Source organism: Aythya fuligula, chromosome 9, assembly GCF_009819795.1.
Source record: "Aythya fuligula isolate bAytFul2 chromosome 9, bAytFul2.pri, whole genome shotgun sequence".
NCBI classification, from domain to species: domain Eukaryota; kingdom Metazoa; phylum Chordata; class Aves; order Anseriformes; family Anatidae; genus Aythya; species Aythya fuligula.
The window spans coordinates 2,601,604-2,620,800 of NC_045567.1; the positions used below are offsets into that span (position 1 = coordinate 2,601,604).

At 37.5% G+C, this 19,197-nt stretch overlaps 2 protein-coding genes across 7 annotated transcripts in view; both read right to left on the reverse strand.

Annotated features, from left to right (window-relative positions):
- RNF7 (ring finger protein 7) lies at positions 1–7,228 on the reverse strand. Of its 2 annotated transcripts, none has more exons than XM_032193486.1 (3): positions 7,039–7,228; positions 3,363–3,410; positions 1–1,685 (listed from the first exon to the last, which is right to left on the reverse strand). In XM_032193486.1, exons 1-3 carry the CDS (start codon positions 7,214–7,216, stop codon positions 1,567–1,569), a joined length of 345 nt encoding a protein of 114 aa, XP_032049377.1. In that variant the 5' UTR covers positions 7,217–7,228; the 3' UTR covers positions 1–1,566. The 2 variants fall into 2 exon arrangements, with proteins under 2 accessions (XP_032049377.1, XP_032049378.1); XM_032193487.1 differs by having other exon boundaries at positions 1,629–1,685; positions 7,046–7,228.
- Positions 7,229–17,065: 9,837 nt separating this feature from the next.
- RASA2 (RAS p21 protein activator 2) overlaps positions 17,066–19,197 on the reverse strand; it is a 72,326-nt gene continuing 70,194 nt past the window's right edge. For all 5 annotated transcript variants that reach the window (XM_032193182.1, XM_032193184.1, XM_032193181.1 and 2 more), the window contains 3 exons: positions 19,007–19,110; positions 18,235–18,424; positions 17,066–17,168 (listed from right to left, as the gene is read on the reverse strand). In XM_032193182.1, the coding sequence (XP_032049073.1) occupies positions 17,138–17,168; positions 18,235–18,424; positions 19,007–19,110 (325 nt within the window). In that variant the 3' untranslated portion in view covers positions 17,066–17,137. The remainder of the gene's footprint in view (positions 17,169–18,234; positions 18,425–19,006; positions 19,111–19,197) is intronic.

Consider the following 19,197-nt stretch of genomic DNA (forward strand, 5'->3'; position numbering starts at 1 on the left):
TAATTGCAATAGGCACTTCATTACTACTGTTATTTAAATTTTAAGACAAACATTGTCTGGGATAGTAACAACTAGTGTGATACATTTCAACAGTGACACAGAGGGCTTTCATGATCTCAGCATGTAATGACACAAAAGCTGTATTTAAAATATTCAAAATGTTTTAAAAAACAAGATTACAAGTATTAAACACAACCACAATAAACTCTGCATGTAGGCTCGATGACAAAATCAAACACTCTCATTGGAACTACTTTATACAATGAAGATAAACCTCTTTAAATATACTTAAAATAAACAGAATAGAAATGCATCTGTTGAGAAACACATTAATCTTAAATGTTTAAGTCAATCATTTTGAAGTAAACAATGATTTGCATATAATATTGCTTCAGTTCCATCCAGGTTTATTAGCCACTTTATTAAGTCTGAATTTGTTACAGACTTAAAACAGTAACTCAACTTATTTCATATATATAAAAAGAACCATACGTTCAGATTAATAGTAATTATTCAGATATTTAGGGTAAAGACAAACAAAGTCAGAGGCAAACAAGTATGTGCAAGAAAAATTACTGGACTGATCATATAAAAAAGATGATATACTGAGGACTTCCACAAAAATGAAACAATGCTTTCTACTACTCCCTGAAACATTTTATCTGATGAAACTATGATAAAGAAATTTCTATAAATGAATTTTGAAGAAATCACAAGTTAACATTTTCCCTAGATTTAATTAGTGCCTGCCTTGGGACATTTAAATGATCAGTTTTGCTTGCATTCTATACTAGACAGCTAACCAGTGAAATTGTTTACAACACTAGTTAGCTGATTTTAAATACGTGTTTTTGTACCAAAAGCCTCTAGATTAAAATACACGTGTCCATGATCTTTAACAGAAATATAAATAAAAAATATTAACGTGGTTAAATTTTTAATACTATGGTTGCAGAAATCACGTACAGATTATACAACAGACTTAAGAGATGCAACAAAATATTCTTAAGCCATAAAGAAAACCTTAATGAGAAATGTTTAGTATAGTGTGCTTCACACAGTATTCATTTTAGATTAAAAACCAAAATACTTCCTAAAAAGTCAACTGACCGTGTTTTTGTATACAGTACTATTTAGAAAACAATTTCTTTATCTGTAAAGAAAATAACTTCTTTTTCAGACAGCAAACCACACAGTGTATCAGACTTACAAGCAAAGTCTCCTTTTCAAATTAAGTTGTTGTTCTACACAGAGACATTAAACAAACTGTATTTGAGGCATAATCTGCACCACCACATTTCAATGATCTGATACAGTTAACACTCAAATCATAACAGACACATTTATTAATGTAGTGCCTCTCCTTCAGTTGTGGAAATACCTGCAACAAGACTGACCACTGCCTCCCAGCACAGCAAAGAGCACACAACAAAACCACACTGTTCCTTGTACCAGATAAACTAAATAAATCATGCCATAATTGACAGGCTCCACTCTTCTGTATGAGTATATGGCATAAGACATACACTACTTCAGCAAGTTCAACAGAAAACAACTTCCAGTGTTTTATTTGCCTATTCTCTGGACTACCCAGTCCTGCTGGCAGAGGGGGCAGCGATTATTCTGTTTCACCCACAAGGACATGCAGCAATTGTGGAAGGAATGATTGCATTCTCCCCAAACCACTGAAAGAGAAGAAAGAACACATTCCAGTCATGCTCAGATGTCTGATCAACACTCACAGCAACGTCCAAACTACCATTCTCAGATGTTTAAAGCCACTGCAAACTTCTAAAACATTTGAAAAGACAAAATGCATCACCACTGATTTATCCATCAAGATTGAATTAATAGGGTCATTCTGATGATACTCCTCATTGGACTGTGCACTTAGGCACATGGTCTGAACTTTTGGGTAGACCTGTGCGGTGTCAAGAGTTGGACTTGATGATCCTTAAGGGTCCCTTCCAACTCAGGATATTCTATGATTCTATGATTCTATGATCTCTACATCACAGATCTTTGCATTTTTTTTCCAAATGAAAAGAAATATACATATATATATTATATATATATTATATATATATTTTTTTTCACCTTCTTCTACAAAGTGTGAATGTATAAACATATGTCAATACTGACCAGGAGTATATGGGTAAATTCTTCACTTTAACGTTCCCAAAACAGTACCAAAATATAGACAATGCATACTGACTTACTATCATACAAGATCATATTACTAAATTCTCATCTGAAATGCAGTGTTTACACTTAACTGCATGACATCAAGGAAGCACATTTGACACAGTACATAATGTCCAAATGGCTATATTGGCATTTTCCGGCAAAATAAACCAGAATATGCACAGGCTACTATTTCTTCAACACAACAAAATTGTAACATATTACCCATCTACTCATGAGTATTAGTCATTTGTCATTTGTGTTTTTTGTTTTTTTTTTTTTCCTTATTAGCTCACATTTTCCTTATTGAAATATAAGCATACCAATCAAAGCAGTGTTGTAAGATTATGCTTTTTTTTTTTTCCTGACTATTTTAAACAGGACACTTAACAAGCAACTAAGGTATCTGAAACAGGCAATTCCTGTTCTGGTTAGAATAATAATCAGAAATAACAGTGGATAAAGTTTGAGACAATACACTTCAAAGCAGAAAGAACAAGGGTGTGGAAAGATTTACCACTGGCTTAACAGTTGACTTAAAGTTTTAAAGCAAACACTATGAGACAATTTTCATGATATCTGATTTAAATATATCAGAATTAAGTTACAATTTGTTTTTGCATGTGTTGACAAGCAGTTTAAAGAACGCTTATGATTATACAGCATCATAGCAAACTCCAGTGATCACACTTTTCCAAATGAAAACTGAACAGGCAAGCAATTATCTCCACTATGCCTGAATCAAGACTGGGAAAAATACTGCTTTCTAACCCAGTCAGAAATTTACAGGGTTTTATTGGTATTGCTATTATACCTTCTGACACACATCCTAGTACAAAGAAAAGGAGCCATTTCCTAACCTACTGCAAAGGCGTACATTATCATCTGAATTATGTTCAGGATGAGAACAACTTAAACATCATAGCTGCATGTATGTTGACAGAAGCACTGCAAATTTGAAAGTGTTAGGTACTACAGCATGGCTGAAGTTAATACTCATTTTATCAGTGCTCAAAAATAAACCAAGAAGCATTACTAATGTAAAAATACGACACACCGTAACAAAACACTGGTTTACTTCTGAGCATTAATAAAACCAGTATTCCCTTCAAACTTTAAAATGCACCCTATTGAGAGAAACTTCAATTGAAAAACAAGCGAATGAAATCACTACATACCAACACAATCTTCTTGTTTGTTTTCAGCTTGACATCTAAGACAGGCATCTAAAAGTAAACAAGAAAAAGATTCAATCTGATGCTCAGGATTCCATCTAAAGAATACATTTGACAGAAGAAAACTTAAACTTTAAAACCAGTTTACAAAGGTAAAAATCTCAAGTTTTGATGTTTGCTTCAACCCTTTAACATTGAACACCCCCCCCCCACCTCAAATTTCAATCAGGGCACATGACGATGAAACATGTATCTCAAAGAGATCAGAAGGACTATAAACTGTTCAAGTGTTGTTTATTTTCCATTGCTTTGTATTTTCATAACTTCTGCTGAAAAAAGCCTCCATTTTGTAGATATAACAACCAGCAGATTTGTGCCAAGGCACTCAGGCATATTAAGAGCTGAGCAAGCATACAGCCAAACCCTAATTACAGGACTTTGTTTTTCAGATGTCAGCATCTCCTTTTAAGGAAATCATTCACAATTTTGACTTTTTTTAGCCCCTACACCTCTCACCACAACCCCCACCTCCTGCTGCCATCTTTTTGTACAGTAGCTTTCCTTAATAGGTACCTGCATATCATTTTCAGAAGAGTCACACACGCATGCAAACATATTTATAAACACTGGTCAATTTGATAATATAATTCAAGAGATAAAAATGGAAAAATATCTAAATTAAAATGTTTATCTACTTTATGTGCTCCCATGGCTTCAGGACTAGATGACAGACTCAGGAGATGCAGAGGTGATAACTTGCAGGCTTAGTACCATGCCACACATACAGCAGAAGAATGCCTTTGTGTAAGGCAGTCTACGCCAGAGTAAAGGAGAAACCATCTACGTGCACATACCATGCACAATAAAGTGTTCAACTGTTATGGCAGCACACACGGTGGAAAAATCTCCTCCAAAGAAAAACTAGTAACTTGAGCAAAAGTGTCCCACAGGTTGGACTTGGCCTGCAGGTCTCCAATTAGACAAAAACATAACATGCTACAGGAATTTTGAGTATTTCTGCCAGATATTGACATAAGTTCTATTTCAGATTCACCTGCCCTCATTTTCTCAGGTGACAGAGAACAAAGAGCACAGATACTCTGAAGTAGTTGCCCTTTCCCCCCCTGGGATGAAAACCAGGCAGCAAGTCGAGCTTTCTAACGTCTGTTCCTGTAACTTGTGTTTCCGTAGCACTAGCGGCCAAGTTGCAGGGAAGACTCAGACAAACTGCTTCAGCAGTGCACTGTGCTGCATAGGAACAAACCCATCTGGAGTCACTTCCATGTGCTGGGCAGTAAGCTGTGGTAGAGCTGCAGCAACTCTAAAAGCAGTTTTCCTATCCCAACCCTCGATTTGCAGTTTCAGAGTAGGCAGAAATCACAGCAACCATGCTGATGTCAGCTGTCCCCACTCCTGCGTCACAACCCTCAGGGTGTCAGACTGTGAAAGTGAAGCAAATCTAGAGTCACCACTGCTGCAATCTTGGCCTTCCCAGATAAAACCTGCAGTTTTCTTTCTTTCCTTGTGCTTCTGTGACCACTGAAGCCCACATTGGTTCTAGGAGTTAAACCAGTAGAAAATTTGGGCAGCTAACAGTCCCCTGCCTTCCAAAATCAAACTAACTGACTTCAAACATGCAGAGCCTGCTTAAGTCTGTCACTGCCTCCAAGCTGAGGTTACTGCAAATGCAGCGGCTCTACAGGAGCCAGACCAGGTCTGGCAGGGTCAACACAAAATTGTTAAACTGAAGTCAGTAATGACCAACTCTCACACTGTGACAATCTGGTTTGTTATAAAAAAAATGGTTACCAGATTTTTTCCCTTAGTTTCAGATAAAAAGTACTGCCTTGGTATAATTATGAAAAAATACAAAAGATCAATTTTTTAGCTTTTATCAAATATCTGGGTAAAGGTGTTTGTTGGTTTTTTTTTTTTTTTTTTTTTTTTTTTTTTTTTTTTTCCTAGTGCCATGTAACAGGCTAGAACAGGGAAGTTCTTAAAATTAGGTTTTGCTTATAACAGACTAAGCCACTTTCACTTTCAGTGTGGTCTCTGCTCACCATATAAACAAAGACATAAAACATCTAAAGCATCTGCAAATTATGTTTACACAAAAGGTCACAGAACGGATGGGTTGGAAGGGACCTCAAAGCCCACCCGTTACAACCACCGCCGAGGGCAGGGACACCTCCCACCAGCCCAGGCTGCCCAAATCCCATCCAGGCCTTGGGCACTGCCAGGGATGGGGCAGCAACAGCTGCTCTGGGCAGCCCGGGCCAGGGCCTCACCACCCTCAGAGTAAAGAATTTCTTCCTAATGCCTAATCTAGGTATGTCCCTTCTCAGTTTACAGCTGTTACTCCTAGTCCCATCACTCCCTAACAGACAGTCCCTCCCCAGCTTTCCTGATGGCCCCCTTTAGGCACTGGCAGGCCGCTGTAAGGGCTCCCCGGAGCCTTCTCTTCTCCAGGCTGAACAACCCCAACTCCCTCAGCCTGGCTCCATAGCAGAGGGGCTGCAGCCTCTGAGCATCCTTGCAGCCCTCCCCTGGCTCCAGCAGCTCCATGTCCTTGTGCTGGGGCCCAGAGCTGGGAGCAGGGCTCCCGAGGGGGTCTCAAGAGAGAGAGGAACAATCCCATCCCCTGCCCTGCTGCCCGCACTGCTTTTGGTGCAGCCCAGGCTACGGGCGGCTTGCTGGGCTGCAAGCACACATTGCCAGCTCGTGTCCAGCTTCTCGTCAACCACCACCCCCAGGTTCTTCTCCTCAGGGCTGCTCTTGATCCATTCTCTGCCCAGCCTGGATTTGTGCTTGGGATTGCCCAAGGTGCAGGACCTTGTGGTTGGCCTTGCTGAACTCCACGTGCTCAATCCCCCACCACTTCATCCTGGGCTGCATCTTTTTTCCTCCAGTACACCTTTGTGCCTTTTCTGTTCCTCAGAACATTTGCAATAAAAACATCTACGAGAAATGACTGCACCATGTGTTTTGCCTCATTTCTGTAACACCAAAACCAGTCTAGGTTTGCAGCGTTATATTCCCTGGACCTAGAAAAGCAGCATGCCATGGAGACGGCCATTTGTTGGTCATTTGTCCTGCCAGACTCCAATGTGACCAACTGAAAGGCCTGAAGTCAGTTATGCCTCAGGTGACAGCACGATAGCGAAAATGAGATATAGATATACTGCAGAAGAAAAGTTCAAGGGATTTAAAAAGATCCATGGTGTTATATTTACAAAACATGTCATGTCAGTGACTAACATTGGTCAACGATGATGCTGCTTTTAAAGAGATCTCAATACAGGGGAAGTTCCCCTTCGCTTTTCCAGCAGATTTTTCAGTCCTGATGCACGTTAAGCTGCAGCAGCAGTCAGGGTGCTCGGTGCGGGGCGTTGCAGCTCGGGAGCTGCTGCAGCCTGTTGCTCCACACGCCCGCAGCGCCGCTTCCTCAGGGACAGCCCGGGCAGCAGGGCCCAGCCCGGCGGTAACTCCGCTTGCCGGGGGCCGAGCAACAACAGCTCCCAACAGCTCCCGCAGGGCGGCCGCCTGCCCGGGCCCGGCCCACCGCTCCCCCACGCCAGGGCCGCCGGGCACGGCCAGGGCCCGCGCTCCGAGCCCCCCCCCCCCCTCCCCTCCCGCCCCGGGCGGCGACGGCCACGGCGGGCCGGGGCCTGCCGCTTACCCATGACCTGCACCCGGCAAATGGCGCAAGTGTCGCACTCCACGTCCCAGCTCCACATGGCCACGGCGTTCCACTTCTTCAGCGAGAACATCTTGTCGGGGCCGCCCGCCTTGGAGCCCGAGGAGCCCGGGTGCGAGTGGGGGGCGCCCGGCTCGTCCCCGTCCTCCACGTCGGCCATGGCGGAGGGGCGGGGACGCGGCGGCGCCGGGCGGGCGGCTGAGCGGGGCTGCGGCGCCACCTCCCGGCCCCGGCCCCGGCCCCAGCCCCGGTGCTCCGAGGAGGCCGCAGGAGGCAGGAAAGGGCCCTCAGCGCAACGGGGAACCTGCCCCGCAGCCGCGCTGCCAGGAGGCGGAAGGCACCCCGGCTGCCACCGCAGCGCTTACAGCCGTAGGGTGACTGGGGAGGAGGGAACGGACTCGAACAGGGAGCCCACAACACCTAAAACGTGCCTGAAACTGCCAAATACACTCCTGAGATTAAAGGAATTTTCATATTATCTCTGAAATGTCAGTCTTCTTATGCAACACTAACACTTAGATGATGCAGGCCACTTCCTAACATCAGAGCAGGACACACGGAACTTCCCAGCTTGAATGTGTGAGGGGACATAATGCCAGCAGAAAATAAATGAGTTAAGAGAAACTAAAAAGCCAAAAGGAAGTTTTAAAATGGCCGTTTATATTGAAAAATGGCATACTCCGTACATACTGATACATCTGTATATAAAACAGTTACATACACAATTCATAAACATCTTAAAAATAGGACTTTCAAAGTATAGATAAGAACAAAGCCAAACAACAGACTATTTTATAAGATAACAGGAACTTAGATTCATCTTTTAACTTTAACATTTGGTTAAAGGTTACGTCCATGCTGGGTTTGGTGGTTGGGCTGAACTTTCAGCATTGGTTTGCAGAACCAAATTACTCCAGACAATTGCACTTATGTTGCTGGTTAGGGCAAGATCTTAAACGTACCCAATACTGGAAAAGCACCAACATTAGTAGTTATCACCACTGTGCTGTACGAGCAGCAGTCAAGTTCTGGATCAGTATTAGATTGTACTGCTAAACTTGAAGAACTAGGCTAGATCACTGCTTACTAACTTGAGAAGTTGTTTCTTTCCACCACTTAAAAAAAAAACACAACATACATGCCCAGCAGAAATGTTGCTGAGTTGGAGGTTTCAGAACTTTTTGTTTTTTGCCAATTTCCATTCAATAACAGCAGCTGCTGATCATCACAGCCAGGGTATATATGATTATACAGGCGCAGCAATAAGGATGTATAAGAATATGGTATATAGTACGGAGTCAAAAACAGTTTTATAGGAAGGGAAGGGCAAAGATTGCATTTCTTAATACACTTTTACCACTCAAGCTATCATTCCATCAAGAAGTGTATTTTTCCAATTATCAGTTATCTTTGTTATTCAGCTCTTATATGGTAAGAGAAATACTTTAATATGTACAAAGTTGACCTAAATTTTAAAATTGAGAAAGGGCAATTTAAGATAACCTGGATGTCATGATCCATAATCAAATCCAGATTTTATTTTGAGGAACTACAGAGCCTTTATTTATAGAACTCTTAATTAAAATCAGAATGGCTCCTACCTTCAGTTATGCTGAATATAATCAATGACAAAACTCACATTGGTTTGACATTCTAAATACAAACTTCTTTTCTGCTTTCCTGGTATAGCAGACAACAACAAGAGTTCAAGTTGCTGAGAAGGAAAGCGTTACTAGTTGTTTTGTGGACCATGCATCACTCTTGGAACGTAATTACAGCTAGTGTTGAAAAGGTGTGTGTGGTACATCCATCCAGCTTTGTGCATGCTACAGAGCAATAAGAAGTAAATAGAAATAAAAACTTTTAATATACACTCTAGAATTCATCTGTTCCCTAACAACAGGGAACATTGCAAATGTGGCACATGGGAGAGTGGCACAAAATACTGCTCTTTCAGTGAATTTTCCCTGTGTACTTTTCTACCATTTTTATATGCAAATAAAAAACAATTACTTCAGATGGGGTAGAGGAAGACTGTATTTGCTCATGTCTAATGTATCTATTTATCTAAATATAGGAAATTGAACTAAGTTCCTTATAGTTCATCAAGTGATTGTTCAGTTAGAATTAGAGCTGCTAAGCCAACCGCATGTTATAGAATAGGGAAACAATTTGCTTAGCAAGTATAAGGGGTTGCAGATAATAGTAAGTATAAAAAATTGGAATATTGTTTTATATTATGTAGTTTATAACTAATTAAATTTCTGCGATAATTTTACAGTAAGGATACATCAAGGATTTATTCGATTCTGATTGTCTCCATGTCAAAGAATACTTGTTGAAAACTCCAAGTGTTTAACACCTGATTTCAAAACAGAAGACTTTCACAATTGCCATAAAAGTTCTCCTGTCATATTCCTAAACCCATTTCAAGTGAACATACACATTTATCTTCATCTTTCAAGAACGTTTTCTATGCATGTTTCTAAAAACACTGATTATTGCAGATTGCTTTGGAACAATGTTCAATGCCTTCTATAGCTTTTGAGAATGGAAGAGCCTAGAAAAATGAACTGACTTTTGTTCTTTTTTCTTTCCTTGAGCAACATTGGAGATTTTTGTCCCCTCCCCCTGCAGCTTGGTTATCCTGAAACATAGAATCCAAGGTTATTTTTACTAATAACAAACCTGTTATGGAAATGTCAGTTTTATGATAATGCAAAGAACAGTTATGTAAGTACATGTGTATCTTGGCCAACTAATTCACATGCTGAACTGTATTTTTACACTTACTGTTTGCTCTGTCAATAGACTAACATATATCAGAACAGTTAAGAACTGTGTCAAATCAATTTATCTGCCAAAGAAAAGAATTTAAGCATAGTTTTGTGCCAAAACTGTTTCTTACACTCTGAATTGGCTGTGCTTCTCTGTGCCATTTTTATCAGTAGGGATATGCTGAACAGTGCCATTAATGGCCAGTACTAATTACACTGCTTTGTTTATAGCCAGGATCTCAGTAGGGGCAGATGGTAGAGCTGCAATCGAGGAAGACATAACAGGTAATAGCATGTATCAGCACATCTGCTATCACCTGCTACAAAACCTGTAGGTATTCCTAAGGTTTTACTGAAGCTGCCTGAAGCAGTTGCCAAAACGGAAAATAGACTTTGCTACTAGTACGTACAGGTCTTCTGACAGAAACGCATGAAGTAGGCATCCAGATAAAAAACACAAAATAAATTGGGGAAACGCCACATTCACGGAATAGTTTGCATATTGCTTCTACAGTGTGAGAATCTCACTAGCCAGGAGACTAGAGTAAAGAAATAAACTATTGCTACCTAGAGTAGCAAGAATGTATTTTTCTTTACTCCATTTGCCATTCTTGCTATATGACAACATACTCATGAGATTTCACATGATTTTTACAGAAGTCCAGGTAGGAGTTCATAGACAGAGAACTATCAGGCGTTCCAGATTCTTAAATGCACTGTGTTGCTCATACTCATGAATCGGACCAGTACACCTTATACTATAGGAGGGAAATCCTTAAAGAAATTTTATAAAAGAAGTAAATGATTTCTGGGTGGAAGCCTCTCTGCTTTAATAGGAAAACCTTGTCTTACAAGAGACAAAACAGCTCCTGGCTTTGCTGAACTGCTTCTTAGGTCTAAACCCTTGAATTGTCTCAGTTTTTCACACAATACCCAAGCTCATCCATGATTTCTGAAGAAGAATCTCAAAACTAATAACACAAACGCCCCAGAAGACTATCAAATTCTACACTAGAATTTGATTTTTTACTCTCCAGTAAAGCTCAGTCATTACTTATTCCCTCCAGACAGTTTAAATTTTCAAGCTCAAAGCTTGCCTCCTATCCTGTTAACGTTTAAATAATTAACTGTAAAGACAAAATTATGCATATTTTAACTGAGGTTAGCTGTTTGCGAATTGAACTGCATTCTGAACTGAAAACCAAGTTACCTTGTTTTGCTGTTATGAGGGGGAATAGGAATACCCACTCCCGACACCTATTTTGAAATATAGATACTTCCTATAAACTTGTGGGAGATTTAAAACAAATTGTGCTACCTGACAATACCTTAGATTAATATTAATTAATATCTGTAACCTCCTACAGGTATGTAGAACCTGCCCAGTATGAGTATAGACTCCATTAACCACAGTTAGCATATCCTGCACTGCACGGGGTGGGCAGTGGGATCAGCAAGGGAAGCCTCATGGGAACTTGCCTTATGGAAAGTCCCCTTTACTTACGTCTAAATTACAGGAAGGTACTGCACAGGCAAAGTTTATCCCTCTCCTTACCCACACTTGCTGACATTACATCCTGTGTACCATAAACCTCACAGATTTATTGATTTTGATCCAATATTCTACTTTTAGACTTTGACCAAGATAGTGCTAGAATATAAGTATACACAAAGTATACTCATAAAAATAGGTAAATGTGACAGAATAGTGACAGTGAAGACTTAACAGAAATCAATCAAGTACTCAGATGGAAGCGAGGTGAATTATGTAGGTTACAAATATCAATGTTTTATATTCAAAAAGTTAGATTTTTACTATTCCTACAACAGTACATATATTTTTCCATTCATACAGCCAGGTGTCTTCAATTCTCATATACCCAGGAGCAGGATTATTTCTATTTCAATTTAAGATACTTGTAAAAACAATCAACTAATCTGTAACATTTGGTCTGACTGCCTTCTTCTACAATAGGCTAAATCAGCAAGATAAGGAGAAAAGGTAGGAGAAAAATATATAGAACTAAATACAACTTGTGAGATAAGTAAGCTATTGCATCATCATATGGGGAAAATACTTGTGCACACCCTCTCAGGTTTTACTGTCCCCCTTTGAGGTGTCAGTTCATCACTGATGATGATTAAAATGACCAAATATTTGAGAAAGCATTGTGCTTGCATCTACCCTTCTTTCGGAAAGTACTTCAAAGATCTATGGATAAAAGGCGCAACAGAATCATCAGGTCTGGGTATTGGTTGTAGATGACTTTACTGATTCTACAGCCTGCTTGCTGCCACCTGATGAAGGCTGGTTTCTGTCACCTAGCAGCGATGCCACAGGGTCCCAGAGAAGCTGCAGGCAGCGTTAAGCACATGGAGCTCCCACCCCTAAGCCTCTTAGCCGGCTACTGAGGTAACTCTTCAGTGGGTGCAGTGTCTGCACACTGATCCACTCCACCAGCGTGAGCCTGCATCACTTTGAAGCCTTCTATTGTTAAAGCTCTCTGCTGCCTGACACACTGGAGCTTATAACTGAAACACCAGTCTAGAGGAAAGCAGGGGATATCTTGCCTTTTTTGTTTTCTTTCCTTTTTTCGTTTTTGAGAAACCAAAGCCAAAATCTTCTGCACTGCTATCTAAGAGAGACCAGGTAAGAAATTTTTACCTTTAGAGACTGAATTTAAGTCACACAGTAAATTTGAGTTTTTCTATGATTCTCTTTTTCACTGCGTAAGAATTGCCAAAAATAGAAGATGAAAGAGGGGAACAAAAACTACAACACTTTAAAAAAAAAAAAAAGACTTGACTGATTGAAAAAGCATATAATTCATGTTTCTATAAAACATTATATATTTTCAGTGAAATTTAACAAGACTATATATACAACTGCTGCAACATTTGCAATATTAAATATACTAAAATAACTGACTTCAAATAGTTAAAAAGCTCGGTCATTACAATTTAATGGATCGTATCTAGTAAGATTACAAAGGTGTCTACATATATGGATTGTGTTATCTTCCTTAAATATCTATTCATGTAAAGGCTATTTAAAAAGCAGTTCAGCATGGTTGTCTACAAATTCAAACAGAAATTTCTTAGAGCTTCTGCATTTCCTGAACACAAAAAATAAGATAGTGCAGCCACTGCATCTTGTTAAACCTTATTCTGTTCTGATACTGTGGAACAACTGATTCTCAAGTTCCAGTCTTTGATGCAGGTACATCAAGTGATTTCTTAAATTTAGATTTTTAAACTAAATAATGTAGGCAAATGACAGGTTGTAGTCCCAGTTCTTATAGCTCTGCACTCAAACTCCTCAATTGTATTCATCTATTCTTATCAGCTGCCCTGTATTGCTGAATCTCAGTAATGGACATTATTCCAGCAGCAGTCTCATCAGGACTCAACACAATAACTGATATGGCCTCCTTACAGCTATCAAATGATGTCTGTTTTATTTAATCTGAATAAATCATAAAAACTTTAGTTAAATATGCTTTTGGAACTACTCATAAGAACCTTACATAAACTGCAAGCATTTCTCTATTCTGCTATAAGTTGCTCTTATTCTTTACTGGGAGCTTTTGCTTATTGGCATGATTTTTATTCCATATGCATGCTCTTTAAAAAAATGCTGAATTAATTTCTATTGTGAATAAATGCTGCAATATTTGTATTTTAAATTACATATAAGCACAAATTAACTTTAAATACTTTGTTTCTTATGTGTTATTGATTCTAGCTACTATATACAGCCTATAGCTGTATCTTCTATATGAAGATAAATATATAGGGGAGCATTTACACATCATCATAGAGACTATAGATATTTTCTCGCTGTAGTTACCTGCACGGATCATGGGGGAGTTTGTTTAGAAATTTCTAGAACTGAGAGAGAAACTAGGATGCTACTTTTCAAGAACTCTAGAGTCTTAAGAAGAAGAACCTTCTAGCTATGGAGGCCTTGTGAATCTATGATTGCTAGCCCAACCCAGAACTTCAAAATATGATCAGCACAGCAGCTGTGGATCTGAAGACGGAATGCCCTTTTCATGTCATTGTTTAGAAAAAAGCTCAGCATAATGGTTAGAGAAGATATCATGTTAACCATGAAAATAATAGATTGCTCTCCTATAATCATCACAGAATCCTTACAAATTTTTGGAGTGTCCATCAAAAAATTTCTCCTGAATTTCCAACTTCATCTTTCGTTTTCTCTGCTTCCTGAGTCTCTGCAAACGAACGTAGTAATCAGACTGTGCCTTAATACAGCTTACTTCGAAATTAATTTTAAAATTAGCTCAAATGTTTGCACTGTAACTCCTAAGAGCTTCCATACCAACAGTAAAGAAAAACAGGTCAGCTCTCTGTACATGAAGACAAAACACCAACACAGCAAAACATGCTTATAGGAAATTACTTTATAACAACACCCATAAGCATAGGAAGGACAGCTTGTGAAAAAAACAGAAACAATAACAAAAAACACCCCCCCACACACACACACCTGCATAGATTACATATGGAAAATAAAAACTACTTTTTTCCATATGCATATTTTTTTTTTCCATATCCATATTTAAAATAGCTCTGACATTATATAGCTAGTACAGGTACACTGGACATGTAATAAAAGACCAATCAATAAGAAAATTTAGCCATGTAACACCAGGGCTAGATATCCTTTAATACTGACTAGTTACAGCAAACATTTTATGAACTGTAAGATTCCTATACACACTGTTATACTAAGTAATTTTCTCCTAACCATAAACTTAAATTAGAACACAACAGTACTGTGGATGACCATGCACAATCCCTTAGATTATTGCTTTTTTGTCAAATAGATTTACCTTGTTAAAACCAACTCCTGTATGCAAACCTCTATTCATCCAGTCTTCAAATAAATGATATTTTAAAAATCCAGGCCTCACAGGAAATACACAGCACATCTCAAGTTTGTTGTAATTTATTTGAGTTATTCTCAAGCAATGTTACAAAACATTTTAATGTCTTGATAAGAAAATAAAATTTAAATAAAAATACATTCAACAATACATCATAATACAAATTAAAACTAATGATAATTTACAATCCAAACAGAACTAATTATTGAATGTCTTCTAGACTAATCAAAATGAAGGCAAATTTTACCATTAATCATCCTACTCGTACCTAATTAAATCCTAGAACACCTACTTTATTTTGAAACATTATAAAATGAGAAATTAAACCCTAATAGTCACAAATATTCAATGGCCTTTGTTTTTTCCTCTAGATATTCCAGTATCAAAGCAAAAAGTGCATTTTTTAAAAAAAAAAATTCTCAGAATACAATTTAGTTTTCCATAAACTGGACTTTGAAAACAACAGAACATAGCTCTGAGGAACAGACACTTTGCCACAACGTCAATCGATATACAGCACAAACTAACTTTGACAGTTGACAGCATTCTGTTTTATTTTATGGCAGCTTTTTAATGGCAATTTAAACAAATCCAATTTACCTTGGCAAAACACATTTCTTGGTATATGATTTCAAGCCCCCTTTTAACTGTTGGCAAACAAAAGTCCCTTAGAATACATTAAATGTGTAAAAGAAGGAAAGGCAAAAACAATTGAGATTGCTAAATGATTGTGATATTGCAGACAATAGTACTGAATCCCAGACATTCTAAAATAGTTTCTCTGGTTTTAAAATCAATAGTTCTTCTAACAATACTTACATTCATTCGTTCAAAAATTTCAATCCTGTCTTGCCAACTTGCTTCTATCACAGAAAGCCTCCCTACGACAGTATTACAATTGTATAGTAATTTAAACAGCTTACAGTTTTCAAGCATTATGGATTTCTATTCTATTTGTAAGTTACATTCCTAATTAATTTGGCCAAATCACGATTGTAAAAAACACACTAACAAAACAACAACAAAAGACCCCACAGCAAAGGCTCTGAAAATAAAAGTACCACACATAGTTATTATTAAAAATAATATTCCAAGGAGTACCATTGTATTTAATACTGATGAAGCAAAGTTGCCACATTTGCTTCTTCCTGGCTATATACACAGAAGTTCTTTCAGCACAAACCTAACTTCCCAGATGAAGTGAGCAAAAATTAATTTTACTGAAGTCAAGAATGACAGTTTATAAACTGTGTTAAGTGGCAAATAAGAATCCATATAACTAAAGATATAAAAATATTCACTGAAGCATTGTTTAAAGACAAAACAATGTTGATCATTCAACTGATCATAAAAAGCAGATACTACAAAGTATCTAAAAATAATCTGGGATAGTCCAGATATCTAAAGTGCTTTGAGTGATTATAATAGAGATTATTTATTAGATTTGTAGTCAAATGCTGAGTTGGACCTAGCTAGTTTTATCAAAAAATAAAATAAAATCATATATGGAATGATGTAAATTGATCAGTACTCAACCACAATCTGTTCACATTTGAGTTCTTCTATCTGTAAGCAAATATTATTTCAAAAAGAACACTGCTACCCTGCATATATTTTTTTTCAGATTAAGAAAAAAAAAAACATACCTTACAAAAACGTACCCTAAAGAAAATAGTGGTCTCATGTCACTCCATGTATTACTCACCCTAAATGTAAACAAGAGGCACAACGTAAGTTCCCTGATTTCTTCTTATTTAGTACTTTAAAACAAAACAAAACAAAACAACTAACACTGGTAACTGCTGTCCAGATCATTTGCAACATACTGCATGATGTTCTAACTTCAGCTGTAGTTAAAATCAAGTCCTGACAAAATTTAATATAAGAAAAAAAAGTCAAACGAATTGAATGTGAAGCTTCAGGTCTTTACCATGTCACTGTAGCTTGGGATTTCTATTTCAAGATCGTTATCAGCAGGGCAGGCACTCATGGTAAACTCATACAATTTTGTAATACATGTATTCAGAGATGCAATACAACCAACAGATGCCATGTTGATTTTGTTCCATTAAAAAGCTTATCTGTTTAGAAAGTTTTTTCCAATAAAACAGCAATGGCAAAACATTTAGTTTTATTCACATCTATTACTTCAAGAACCTGGAACTTCAAGTTCTTCAGCAAAATGAGGATCAACTCTAAGACCAGATTTCCAAGTAGCTAGCTTTCTATTAAATATTAAATAGATTGTCAACACAACTAGCATTTATGTTCATTTTTAAATACTTTGTAAAAATGCATGTTATGAAATATAAAATGAAATAAAACAAAAAAAACAACACCCCCAAGAACATTTCCAGTTTCTTTTTCATCCAAGTGTGCCACAGTTTGTTTTGGTTAGGAAACCTTTCCAACAATTGGATTTTCTCTGGAAGAAATAAAATATTACATATAAGTATTTTTAGTGGTTTACATTTGCTTTCTAATTCTCATCATATAGTTTTTATTTATTAAACAAAGCATTTCCCCCCATAATTCCTAGCATTATTTCTGGAATGTCATGATTTGTGGAAAAATCTCATTTACTTTCATGTGAAAATTCTAAATCAAATGTCAATTTCTCTAAACAACTTGACTCAAATATTAAACTAAGGAAACCACAACACTGTTCTGGAATTCTTTTTTATGGTGATTCAAGCATTAGTGATGCAAAGAAACAAGTAGAAAACTTGACTACTGTTGTTTTATGGACAACAGCTAGGATCAAGGAGAACTGAAAGAATCACTTCTGGAGCAACAACAAACACTAAAGATTTTTCTTCCCCAATTTCACCAAAAATAGTATTTGTCATTGAATATGACAAGTGCATTAAATACAGTAAGTATGCATGAAAGATATGGGTGTGGTGTCATTTTTACAGTTACATAAAATTTGATAGCTTAACACTTTTTTAACTGAAATTTAATAAAAATATGTAACATTTTAAAAAATATGGTAGGCAGACAGTTAGGGAAAATCACAGAATATCCTGAGTTGCAAGGGACTCGCAAAGGTCATGGAGTACAACTCTTGGGTCTGCACAGGACCTCTCAACAACCAGACCATGTGTCTGAGAGTATTGTCCAAACTTCCTGAATTCCAGCAGGCTGGGTGCCATGACCACTGCCCCGAGGAGACCGTTCCACTGCCATCTGAAGTGCACAAGAAAATGCACTTGCAAGGAAGTGACACACTTGTTGCTAATGGGGTCTTAAAACAAACGCAAAGGAATCCCATGCCAGAGAAACATTTCCTATAATCTTAACAACAGGTGAAGAGCTGCACTATTACAAATACAGCAAATGATGTACCATATTTTCACCATGTTTTCAGGTTGCCTAAATATAACTTCAGCTTAACTACCTCAAGAAATTTGACCTAATTGTGATTTTTAAATTTCTATTTTTATTTTTTACTTTACTATCAATACGTAAAAGTTTCTTAAGATACTTACTCACTACCATATTTAGCACTAGATGATCTCTTCTTTTGGTATTTTTCATGTGATTCATTCAGCTTCTCTACTATATCTATTATCTGTTTGAGTGTATGAAAAGTTGCTACAGAGTCTTCAATTGTGAAGTTAGAATAGTCATCTGGTTCTTTCCGTGGACCTTGATAGACAGCTATGCTTCCGCAAGCCTCTACAAAAGTTACCAAAATATCCCAATTAGCATTTTGATTATTAAGAAACAGATCTATTTACAACATAAATGGGGACTCTGAAATTCTTAAAACTGATGTTACTTAAGCTTATACATAGAGCTGATTGAGACAAAAGCAGAAAACAGCATCAACTAGATTTATTTACAGTTCTGTATCTATTCACCACTCATTTGGCATCTTGAGAATCCACGCTCCCTGCTGTTCACATTAACAGGAAATCAATGCCTTCTTGTAACTCAGCTATGTTACATATGATTCATTCCATAATCAGGAAAAGGAGAACAAAGAAGAGCAACTGCCTATACTTACTCTTTGTTTAGACTATTTAAAAGATTTCCTACAAGCAAATATAATTAAAATAATGCGCTCATCTGATAACTACTGTTAAGAATTGACTGAAGAATGTCTGATACTAGAGTACTAAGGACTCAAAAATATATTGTGTCTCCAGTCTCTGTTATTTTCAGGTAAATCATTAAGAAACCTAACAGATGTTAGGGACCTAAAGAACTACAGTTGAATAATATCAGCATAATTCTTCTGAATTACTATTTCAGTACCTTCCAACTTCTGAAGTTTAGACATGTTGATAGTGAAAAGTGAGTAAATTCTTTCTGTCTCTCTGTCTCCATCAATCTCAATTTGAGTATCAGCTGGAACATCTCTAAAATTTAAAAAAAAAAAAAAAAAAAAAAAAAAAAGACAAGTACTCTAAAAGTTTGAAAGCAAGCAAAAGCTGATACCATTTCAA

Coding starts and splice junctions, on each gene's coding strand:
- RNF7 (XM_032193486.1), bottom strand. CDS start 7,216: ATGGCCGACGTGGAGGACGGGGACGAGCCGGGCGCCCCCCACTCGCAC. Junction 3,411..7,038: donor TTGCCGGGTGCAGGTCATGG/GTAAGCGGCAGG, acceptor GTTTACTTTTAG/ATGCCTGTCTTAGATGTCAA. Junction 1,686..3,362: donor CAAACAAGAAGATTGTGTTG/GTATGTAGTGAT, acceptor CTTCTCTTTCAG/TGGTTTGGGGAGAATGCAAT.